The following is a 12,025-nucleotide window of genomic DNA, read 5'->3' as shown; positions in this document are numbered from 1 at the left end:
TCTCCCCCCCCTTGTCATGCCCTCTCTCTTTTCACCTTTCTCTCTATATGTCTTTCTTCTTCCCTCTCTTTCTACCCCTCCAACTCTATCTCTCTCTCTTCCTTCCTCTCTCCCCTTTTCATTCCCCACTCCCTCTGTCTCTCCCCCCCCCCATCACTCTCTCTCTCTCTACCCTCCAACTCTGTCACTATCTCCTTTTTTCTCCCCTATTGGACATTGGATAAACCAATGCTCCCTGTGTGTTTCGTGACATGGACTAATCGCCTCTCATGGATCCTTATCTCTGGCGATGCAATCATTGACTAACACTTGTGGGTTTTGGTCTAACGGCAATCATGATTCCCAACAGGTGATATCAGAGCATAGGTCACAAGTTCGACACACACCTGGCTCGCGTTGGGGGGGGGGGAGATTGTTGGACATTAGATAAACCAATGCTCCCTGTGTGTTTCGTGACATGGACTAACCGCCTCTTGTGGATCCTTATCTTTGGCGATGCGATCGTTGACTAACACTTGTGGGTTTTGGTCTAACGGCAATCATGATTCCCAACATCTCCCCCCCCCCCTCTCTCTCTCTCCTTCCCCATCAATCATTGTGTCTCCCTCTCTCTTTCTTCCCCTTCTCTCCCTATCTCTCTCCTCTCCCCTCTCCCTCACTCTCTCTCCATCTCTCCCTTATCACTCCCTCTCTCTATCCACCTCTATCTCTCTATGTCTTTGTTCTTTCCTCCATCTTTCTCCTCCTCCAACTCCATCTTTCAGCCCGCCCCCCCCCCCCCCCCCCCTCTTAAATTTGATCCCATTGTATTGTATTTAAGAAAGTATCTAAATTAAAAAAACTCAATTGGTTGTAAATATTAAACCTATATTTTGGATCAATCATGTCAAAGAAAATACAATAATGAAAAACTTGAAAAAATCACACACTGTCTTTCCTATATCATTGTTAGTCACTTTGCTTGCTCTCATCACTTGGATACTTAGTTACGGTATATCTATGCTAGTTCTTAATAATATTATTTATACTATATAAATTTAACATCTCTATATATAAAGGTGTTCTCATTTTTAATTTTATTAAAACCTTGATTTAATTTCTATGGAAATATTTTTAGTAGTTGTGAGGAAAAACGGTTTAGATATATCTCAAAAGTAATTATAACCCTTTTTCTTTTAGATTTAATTAAAAAAAATGTTATAAAATTAAACTAAAATAAAATATTTATAAAATATTTTGATTGTGAAATAAGTTGGGGTTTTTGGGCATGTGGTATTGATAAGCTCTAGTATTGGCCCATGGTATTGTAACAAAATCTATTTACAAGTAATAATATCCATGGTAAAGTGGAGTTGAATATCCATGGTTAAGAATCTTATCATATTGTTACAAAATATTTTGATTGTGAAATACGTTGTGGTTTTTGGGCATGTGGTATTGATAAGACATGGTATTGGCCCATGGTATTGTAACAAAGCCTATTTACAAGTTAATAATACCCATGGTAACGTGGGGGTGAATAACCATGGTTAAGAATCTTGTCATATTGTAACTTTATTGTAAGTATTAAGTTTTTATGTGCTTATTAATTAAATTTAAATATGGTTATATGGAATCATTATTTTAATTTATAAGGTAAAATGGATCTTAATTTATAGCTACTACTTATATTTTTTGATGTGATATGTATATTATGATTTTCTTTTACCTAAAAATTTGTTTGTAATTTTATTTAAAAATAAAATCAAAATATAACAAATTAAATTCTATTATTTTTAACTTTTTTTATTAACTGAGCCAACATTTGAATGTTTACACTCATCCTCAATACTGGGATCTATATTACTTTTAACTTTTTATTATTAATTTAGCCAACATTTAAATGTTCACACTCATCCCCGATACTGGGCTTTATATTACTTTTAACTTTTTATTTATTACGTTTAATTTTTTATTTATTACGTCTAACTTTTTATTTATTACTTTTAACTTTTTATTATTAATTGAGTTGACATTTAAATGTTTACTCTGATCCCCGATACTAGGCTCTATATTACTTCTAACTTTTTATTATTCTTTAATTGAGCCAATGTTTAAAAATGTTGAAAAACTTTCTTACATTACACCTACACATCTCCCCTATACTGGTTGTAGAGCACATCTTGGCGAAATTAATGTTGTAACCCTATCTCTTTTCTTGTGCTTGTGCTTGTGCTTTTGTTTTAGGTGTGTAGAATAGGTTGATAAAAAGAAACCATTAATATTTATCGGGAATCTAAGTACTCATAATTTCCAATCATTCAAAATAAATTCTCTTTAACGCAAAAGATTACCTGCCAAAAGACTTGGATAATTGCAAATAATGTAGTGCTAATTATCCACGGAGCCAAGTGAGAAGCCTGCAAATAAAGATAGATACTCAAGATATGTAAATATGTTAGAAGCACAAGATTGCAAAGAAATAAAAAATATGCAACAAAATGAAGTACATGAACATTTTTTAAACAAATAGGGTCTTGTCTATGGGAAAAATAGGCGTCAAGGTATTATATGATAAAAAAAATGACATAAATCCTAACCCCTTAGAACTAGGTAGACAAAGAAGCAAAAGTAGTCATATTGTTATCTACATACATATTTGATGATGACAATAAAAGAATTATTTGTATTATTTGATAGCCTATTATCGCATATAAATTATATCAACCCTCATATTGTATGAGGGTTAACAAGTGTGACATTCATCATGTTGATTTTTTTTGTAGCATCAAGACGTATTCCCCCATGCCTAAGTTGGCCAAGAAGAATGTTAAAATTGGCAACTAGGACCAAACTCCATGTGGGTCACCTTATTTATGGAAGCTGATATTTTTCCTAGATTCCTCTTGTCGAGAGGTGTAGGATTGATCTAAAGATCATTCGATTTCGACAAGTATTTATGGAGATATGAATTTATTTGTATTTACTTGACAAATTGTCAAGGTCGGCCAGCAGCTAAATATGTGGCACACATGCCCAGCAAATCATATAAGTACAACTAAGGTTGATTCATTATCAACTCATCTCATCTTCTCTCTCCTCATCTTATTGGGCAAGCAAGAAGGACGAACTAGGGCAGTGTTGACTGAATTAGGGCAGCATTTAGGGAAGTGTTGACTTTTTGGGCTGTGTTGACCAAATGCTTCGCTGTTTTATGAAGCGTTGACCAAGGGAAGATTTGCACTGACTTTTTAGGGGTTGTATTGACCTAAAAGTTGACCAGCATTGATTGGTTAGGGTTGACTGTAGATTGTTGAACTTTTGACTGTTTTACTGACTGATTATTGTGGACTGTTTTGGGCTGCTGAAGATAGCTGTTGAAGATCGAGTTCTTCAAGTTGACTAAAAGTCAATCCGAGGCTGTTTTGACCAAGTTTGACTTTGCTGATTTAGGGTTTGTTGCTACTGTTATAAAATTACAGAATTCTGAATTGTACTATTTCTCTCTACTGAACTATTGAAGATTAAAGAAGAATTGATCAAAGGGTTTCCCCGCATTGGGGTTTGTCCCTGGCTAGCCGCCACATCTTGTGTCTCTTGTCTTGGCTTGTTTTCTGTCAATCGTTTAATGTTCTATCTGCACTTTACTTTATGTTTATGTGATTGCTAAACAATGGCTAATAAAAAGATTTGAAGTAAACTGCTCTAAGCATAGAACATACCATAATTTAACATGGGATCAAAGCTGAGGTGAAGACAAAGCCCAAGCAAGAGCAAGGGCTAGAGCAATCACCGAAGGCTGTGGAGCAATCTCAAAGAAATCAAGGGGTCCTCAGCCCACTTCCCCGCTGAAGACAAACTTCGTGAGAAGTCTGACTATCACGGATGGAAGATGTCTCTCTATCTGACATTAGAAGAGCAGGAAGTGTTGTACCATGTGAGAGGCAGAATTGTTGAGCCTCCATCAAATGCATTCGCTGCTGCAAAGAACAAGTGGACCAGGGGAGAATTCAAAGCAAGGAAGATCATCCTGGACTTCTATTGACAAGCGCCTGGTGGCCTATGTTTCCGAACTGACAACCTCCAAGGAAATCTATGATAGACTGGTGAGTTTACTCAAAGTTAATGATGCAAATCAAGTTTTGTTCCTTAGAAATAAGCTGAAGGAAATTGAGAAGGGTAAAGATGAGAGTATGCAAGCATATTTCTTAAGGATCATCGAGATCAAGAATGATCTCCTGAGTCCTATCTATTAGGGAAGTATTCCTGATAAGGAAATGACTATCACAACTCTCGGAGGGCTGCCACTTGAATGGTATATATTCAAGACTACTCTTCTCAACAATAATGTAATTCCTGGATTTGAGGAATTGATGGCAAGATGCATTCAAGAAGAAACAAGGATGGAAGAACAAGAAATGCCCGCACTCAAAGGCAATCCCTCTGTCTTTTCTTCTCATGCTAAAAGAAGAAACCATTATGGGGCTAAATCCAAAGGAAATGCGGACCGAAAGGTGGAAGAAAAGGACGATGTTACAATTGCAACAAAATGGGCCATTATGCGAGGGAGTGCCCTGATAAAAGGGACTCACACCATGACGATGACCAAAATCACTCTCAAGGCAATCAAAGGAACGGCAGGTCCAATGGCAAAGGTAAAAGGAATGCTGGAAATCAAGAAAGAGGTCAACCCTTCAAGAAGGCAAGAAACTCCAGGTATGAATCTAACGTTGTTAACAATAAGCAAGATGAATATTATCTACCAGCGGCCCTCTCTACTACTGCTCCCCCAGACTCGCTGGGAAATTGGCTTATTGATAGTGGTGCCTCAAGGCACTTCACTGGTTACAAAGAAGCTCTCTCTAATCTGATAGAGAAGGAGACCAACCTAGAAATTGTTCTTGGGGACAACTCAAAATATCCTGTGAAAGGCGTAGGGAATGTCACTCTTCAATTGAATCAAGGAAATACAATTCATTTACAAGAAGTCCTATATGTACTTGATCTCAAAAAGAACTTGGTGTCCATTTCGGCAATGGAAGACAAAGGCTACAAGGTGGCCTTCATCGATGCCAAGGTACGTGTATAGAAAAAGAACTTTAAAGATGCTTTCACTCCTAGGTTTCGAGTTGATTCATTATATCAAGTTGGAGGAAGTCCGCTGGGTGTCATGCCTTGTGACACATCTCTTCAATCCGAACTATGGCATTGGAGGTTTTCGCACCTTCATTATAAAGCTCTACCCGATGTCAAAAAAATGGTGACTGGGATGTCCGAGTTCAAATTAGAGCAAGAAGGTGTATGTCCAGGATGTGTCGAAGAAAAGCTCAAAAGGGGACCATTCCCCTCAAGCCAAAGCAAGACCTCCAATATATTACAGTTGGTTCACTCAGACATATCTGGTATGATGCCTGTGAACTCCTTAGGAGGACATTTATATTACCTCACTTTTACAGATGATCATTCTTGCAAGACTTGGATATACTTCTTGAAAAAGAAGGATGAAGTGTTCTCTTGGTTTCGTCACTTCAAAGCCTTGACTGAGAATCAAACCGAAAAGAAGATCAAGATCTTAAGGACTGATAATGGGACTAAGTATGAATCCAATGAGTTCCATGACTTTTGCAAAGAGGTTGGCATTAAGAGGGAGATTACAACACCATATACTCCTAAGCAAAATGGTGTGGCGAAAAGGAAGAATCGTACGATTGTGGAAGTTGTTCGTGCTATGCTCCATGATCAAAGACTTCCAAAGTTTCTATGGGCCTAAGCTGCGAATACCGTTATATATGTGCAAAACTGATGCCCTCATCAAGCATTGGGTTCCAAGACTCCCGAAGAAATGTTCACTGGTAAGAAACCTGACGTATCTCATTTTAGAATTTTTGGAAGTCTTGTATATTTTCATGTGCTGAAAGAGAAAAGGAATAAATTGGGTGCATCTAAAAAGAAAGGAATCTTCGTGGGCTATAGTGAAAATACTAAGCGCTATAGAATCTATGTGGTTGGTCAAAGAGAAGTCGAGATTAGCCATGATGTCACCTTTGACGAAGATATGGCTCTTAGCAAAGTTGACAATCTTCCTACTCTAAGGGAATCTAAAGAAGTCGACACCAGGAAACCGGAGGAAAAGGAAGATGAGACGATGCCCGATGTGGAAGAACCTATGGATCCTATTGATCCCCCTCCGCAAGAGCCTTCCTCTTCTAGGAAGAGGCCTTCATGGCTTAGGGGGACACTTGATGATGCTGAAGGACACATTGCACCCAGAGGGACTTTCCGAGAAAGTAAGAAGTTGGCCAGGTATCAGGGATACTTGACCATCATGAGCACGATCATCCAAAATGAGCCTTCATCATTTGCAGAAGCTGTCAAGCATCAAGTCTGGAAGGATGCTATGACTGAGGAATATGAGTCCATCATGAAAAACAATGTCTGGGATGTGGTCCCCAGACCCCAGGACAAAGTCGTTGTCACTTCGAAATGGCTTTACAAGATAAAGCATGGAGTTGATGGAAGCGCTAAAAAGTATAAGGCTCGTTTTGTCGCTCGTGGCTTCTCTCACAAGGAAGGTATAGACTATGACGAGATATTTGCACATGTTGCCCGATACACCACCATCCGCTTGATCATAGCCCTTGCTGCTTTGCTAGGATGATTAGTTCTTTCATGGTTTGATCAAAGAGGAAGTCTATGTGGAACAACCCGAAGGATTTGAGATTCATGACTAGGAATCTCATGTGTGCAGGTTGAAGAAAGCCCTCTATGGGCTGAAGCAAGCACCTCGAGCATGGTATGAGAGGATCGATAGCTACTTGATGAAGTTGGGATTCACTAGGAGTGAAGCCGACCCCAACCTTTACTTTAAGGTTGAAGATGACAAGCATATCATACTAGTGCTATACATTGACAACCTCTTTCTAACAGGTGCAGACCCTTTCATTCTCAAATGTAAGAGGGAGTTGGCTTCCGAGTTCGAGATGAAGGACCTAGGACTGATGCACTATTTCCTAGGACTGGAAGTCTGGCAAAAACTAGGGGAGATTTTCTTATCTCAAGGAAAATATGTGGTGAAGATATTGGAGAGATTTGGTATGGTGGACTACAAGCCCCTGACTACCCCAATGGAGCTTGACTTCAAGAATTTAAGCGATAGTGCTGCTGAAACTGTTTTACAAAATGCTACCGAGTATTGTCAACTCATCGGAGCATTGATGTTCTTAGTGAACATACATCCGGATATATGCTTTGCAGTCAACACGTTGAGTCAACATATGGTTGAGCCTCACCACACACATTGGATTGGTGCCAAGAATTTGTTGAGATATCTTCGTGGCACAATCACTCATGGGTTGAGATACACTGCCAGAAATGTGAGACTACATGGATATACTGATGCTGATTGGGCAGGCAGTGTGGTGGACCGAAAGAGCACTTTCGGGTGTTGTTTCACTTTGGGATCTGCCTCGATATCCTGGATGAGCAGACAGCAGAAGTCGATGGCTTTGAGCACCGTCGAGGCAGAGCACATTGTTGTAGTATGGCCTCTTGTGAGGCGGTCTGGTTGCAGAAGCTCTTCAGTGAGCTGTTTGGATTTACATTGGGTACTACCATGATCCTGTGTGACAACCAAAGCGGGATTCGTTTATCAGAGAATCTCGTATTTCATGATCGCTCCAAGCATATTGATATCAGGTGCCACTATATCCGGGATATGGTGCAACGGGGAGCAATAAGGCTCCAACATATCAGTACATACTACAGATGAACAGGTCACCAATATTTTGACGAAGCCCCCGGGAAAGGTCAAATTCTTGACTTTCCAAAAACGACTTGGTGTCGTTGAGAGACCCTCTTATGAGGGTCATGTATGATGCATCCATTGACCTCTGGGAGCTCCAAGGGGGCACGAGGTACTTCTTAGAGCGACATGCGACCACAAGGCGACTCACCCTCCCCTGGTGGTGCACTAAGTACAAAGTGAAAGGTTCAACCTTCCCATGTGACACCCCATGGTGACTTTGGGACAGGATGATTAGTTCTCCTGTGGGCCAGGATGATTAGTTCTCCCGTGGTGACTGTTGGACAAGATAATTTGTTCTCTTATGGCGACTGTTGGACAGAATGATTCATTCTCCTATGGCGACTGTTGGACAGGATGATTTGTTCTCCGGTGGACAGGATGATTAATTCTCCTGTCGAGGCATCCTACCCATGCAGTCTGGGACTCATGGGAAACACCTCTCATCTGATCAATGAGTAGGGAAATGGGGTTAGGGACCACTAGTAGTACTATGGATGGACGCATCGTTGTATCTACCGTACTCCCTATGCTAGGATGACCTCCATTGATCTAGGATTAATGATACTGATCTGCGATCAGTGAGAGTGGTATGACACACTCTGAGACTGACTTCGGGTCAATGGAGGATGGTATGATACATCCTCGATCATTTCTTCTTCTTCATAGTTCAGCAGAGCCAAGCAGTGCAAGGCAGTGCATTTGATGGCAGGGATAGGACCGACGGTCAGACAGATTAGCAGATGGAGTTCTCCCTAGTTGAGAGGAAGTGTTAAAATTGGCATCTAAGGCCAAACTCTATGTGGGTCACCTTATTTATGGCAATTGATATTTTTCCTAGATTCCTCTTGTCGAGAGGTGTAGGATTGATCTAAAGATCATCTGATTCCGACAAGTATTTATGGAGATATGAATTTATTTGTATTTACTTGACAAATTGTCAAGGTCGGCCAGTAGCTAAATGTGTGGCACACATGCCCAGCAAATCATATAAGTACAAGTGAAGTTGATTCATTATCAACTCATCTCATCTCAACTCAACTTCTTTCTCCTCATCTAAAGTACATTGCCGCTACTATGGCCTCTTGTGAGGCTGTCTGGTTACAGAAGCTCTTCAGTGAGTTGTTTGGATTTACATTGGATACCACCGTGATCCTATGTGACAACCAGAGCGGGATTCGTTTATCAGAGAATCTCTTATCTCATGATCGCTCCAAGCATATTGATATCAGGTACCATTATATCTGGGATATGGTGCAGCAGGGAGCAATAAGGCTCCAACATATCGATACAAATGAACAAGTCACCAACATTTTGACGAAGCCCCTAAGAAAGGTCAAATTCTTGACTTTCCGAAAACAACTTGGTGTCGTTGAGAGACCCTCTTATGAGGGTCATGTATGATGCATACATTGAGCTATAGAAGCTCCAAGGGGGCATGAGGTACTTCTTGGAGCGACGACCACAGGGCGACTCACCCTCCCCTGTGACACCCCGTGGCGACTTTGGGACAGGATGATTAGTTCTCCTATGGGCCAGGATGATTAGTTCTCATGTGGGCCAAGATGATTAGTTCTCCCATGGCGACTGTTGGACAGGATGATTCATTCTCCTATGGTGACTGTTGGACAAGATGATTCATTCTCCGGTGGACAGGATGATTAGTTCTCCTGTCGAGGCATCCTACCCATGCAGTCTGGGACTCATGGAAAGTACCTCTCATCTGATCAATGAGTAGGGAAATGGGGTTAGGGACCATTAGTAGTACTATGGATGGACGAATGGTTGTATCTACCGTACTCACTATGCTAGGATGACCTCCATTGATCTGGGATCAATGATATTGATCTGGGATCAGTGAGAGTGGTATGACACACTTTGAGACTGATTTCAGATCAGTGGAGGATGGTATGGTACATCCTCGATCATTTCTTCTTCTTCATAGTTCAGCAGATCAAAGTAGAGTAAACCAAAGCAAAGCAGAGCCAAGTAGTGCAAGGCAGTGCATTTGATGGCAGGGATAGGACAGACGGTCAGACAGATTAGCAGATGGAGTTCTCCCTAGTTGAGAGGGAGTGTTAAAATTGGCAACTAGGGCCAAACTCCATGTGAGTCACCTTATTTATGGCAGTTGATATTTTTCCTAGATTCCTCTTGTCGAGAGGTGTAGGATTGATCTAAAGATCATTCGATTCCGACAAGTATTTATGGAGATATGAATTTATTTGTATTTACTTGACAAATTGTCAAGGTCGACCAGCAGCTAAATGTGTGGCACACATGCCCAGCAAATCATATAAGTACAAGTGAGGTTGATTCATTATCAACTCATCTTCTCTCTCCTCATCTTATTGGGCAAGCAAGAAGGACGAATTAGGGCAGCTTCTCTCACACGTGCAAGAAGAAGGACGAATTAGGGCAGCGTTGACTGAATTAGGGCAACATTTAGGGAAGCGTTGACTTTCTGGGCAGCGTTGACATTTCTAGGGCTGCGTTGACCAAATGCTGGGTTGTTTTATGGAGCGTTGACCAAGGGAAGACCTGCGCTGACTTTTTAGGGGCTGTGTTGACCTGAAAGTTGACCAGTGTTGACTAGTTAGGGCTGACTGCAAATTGCTGAACTTTTGACTAATTATTGTGGATTGTTTTGGGCTGCTGAAGATAGCTGTTGAAGACTGAGTTCTTCAAGTTGACTAAAAGTCAATCCAGGGCTATTTTGACCAAGTTTGACTTTGCTGATTTAGGGTTTGCTGCTGTTGTTATAAAATCACAGAATTCTGAATTATACTATTTCTCTCTACTGAACTATTGAAGATTAAAGAAGAATTGATCAAAGGGTTTCCCCGCATTGGGGTTTGTCCCTGGCTAGCTGCCATATCTTGTGTCTCTTGTCTTGGCTTATTTTTTGTCGATCGTTTAATGTTCTATTTGCACTTTACTTTATGTTTATGTAATTGCTAAACAGTGGCTAATAAAAAGATTTGAAGTAAATTGCTCTAAGCATAGAACATACCATAATTTAACAAAGAATGATGAAGAATTAAAATAAATATTTGATTTTTGAATGTTAAGTTAAACCAAAAGAATCAAGTCGGCCCAGGAGGGTGAAGGGACATGTCCCTTGGGTTACTTCACCCCGTTCGACTAGTATATATCAGTGTTTTAAAAACCGGCCAATTTGAACCTGTAACCGATCAAACCGGCCGATTCACTAGCCCACCGAGTCAAACCAGCAGAAAAAACCCTGTTTGACCCCTCCCTTCGCCAAAAAATGAGAAAAATCGGTCCTAACTGGTCGGTTCATGGTCATATCAGTCGGTTCCATCATAAACCAGTTGGTTTATTGCCGGGGCAACCATAAACCCCACAAAATGTATTTTTTTGAGTTTTGACACTGTTTTGAGGGAAATTTGGTGTTGGTTTCCTTAAAAAATAGTCCCTCCAAAGAAAACATGCCTACCCTCTCATTTTCTTGACACATCTCAACCCTAGCAATGTTGGCAATTAATGGTAATGTTAAATTCTTAAAGTAAAAGTGACATTTCCTTTTCATCCTTTTACTTAAATTTTTAACATTACCATGAAATGACTCAGGATATTTGAGAGTGGTTTCGACCCCATTGGATTTCATATGGAGAAACTAGAATTTTAGATTTCACTCAAAATTCAACAGACTTAATGGTTTTTAGGATTCTATCATGCATGACGATATGAGATTGGCGTTTGATCAAGAGCGTGAAGCCCTTTAAGAACCTTGATGTTGGTGGCATTGATTGTTGAACTTTGTTGATGTTGGTGATATTGATTGTTGAACTCCTCTACCATGTCCTTAACAAGAATGCACCCTTCACTCAAAGGAAAACAACTGGTTAGGCATGCAATCTTTTTCTACCACATTATAAGGTTGAGGAGATGAATCCTTCACTCAAACCAAAATCATTGGTTAGGCATGTTAAACCTTTTCAATTTCTATCATGTTATAAGGTTGAGCAATCCAAGTCTAAAGACTTTGAGCTAGATGATGTTTATGTATCTCTTGTTGATGATGTTTGTGTATTTCAAGTAGCGTTGAATCAATGATGAGTTTCATGAGTGACCATGTTGATCAGTGATTTGTAGTTTTGATGTCTATTTTTGCTACTACTACTAATGTTGTAGAGGAGTTTTAGGAGTCCTTAAACTCTGAGCCATATTATTTATGTAGCTCATGTTGATGATCTCTTGTCTAGTAGTGGTGATTAGTTT

The 12,025-nt window shown here is 40.1% G+C and overlaps 1 protein-coding gene across 10 annotated transcripts in view; it reads right to left on the bottom strand.

Annotated features, from left to right (window-relative positions):
- LOC149150458 (uncharacterized) overlaps positions 1 to 12,025 on the bottom strand; it is a 405,388-nt gene that overhangs the window by 69,929 nt on the left and 323,434 nt on the right. For 9 of the 10 annotated variants that reach the window (XM_089440913.1, XM_089440910.1, XM_089440911.1 and 6 more), the window contains one exon: positions 2,334 to 2,399. The exons of the other annotated variant lie outside the window; for it this stretch is intronic. In XM_089440913.1, coding sequence (XP_089297039.1) covers positions 2,334 to 2,399 — 66 coding nt within the window. The remainder of the gene's footprint in view (positions 1 to 2,333; positions 2,400 to 12,025) is intronic. 10 annotated transcript variants of the gene reach the window in all.

This window comes from Pinus tabuliformis, chromosome 9 (genome assembly GCF_031772625.1).
Source record: "Pinus tabuliformis cultivar Carrire ecotype Pingquan chromosome 9, CPIR1, whole genome shotgun sequence".
NCBI lineage: Eukaryota > Viridiplantae > Streptophyta > Pinopsida > Pinales > Pinaceae > Pinus > Pinus tabuliformis.
The sequence above is the reverse complement of the archived record's forward strand: the minus strand, read 5'-3'. Positions and strand labels throughout refer to the sequence as shown.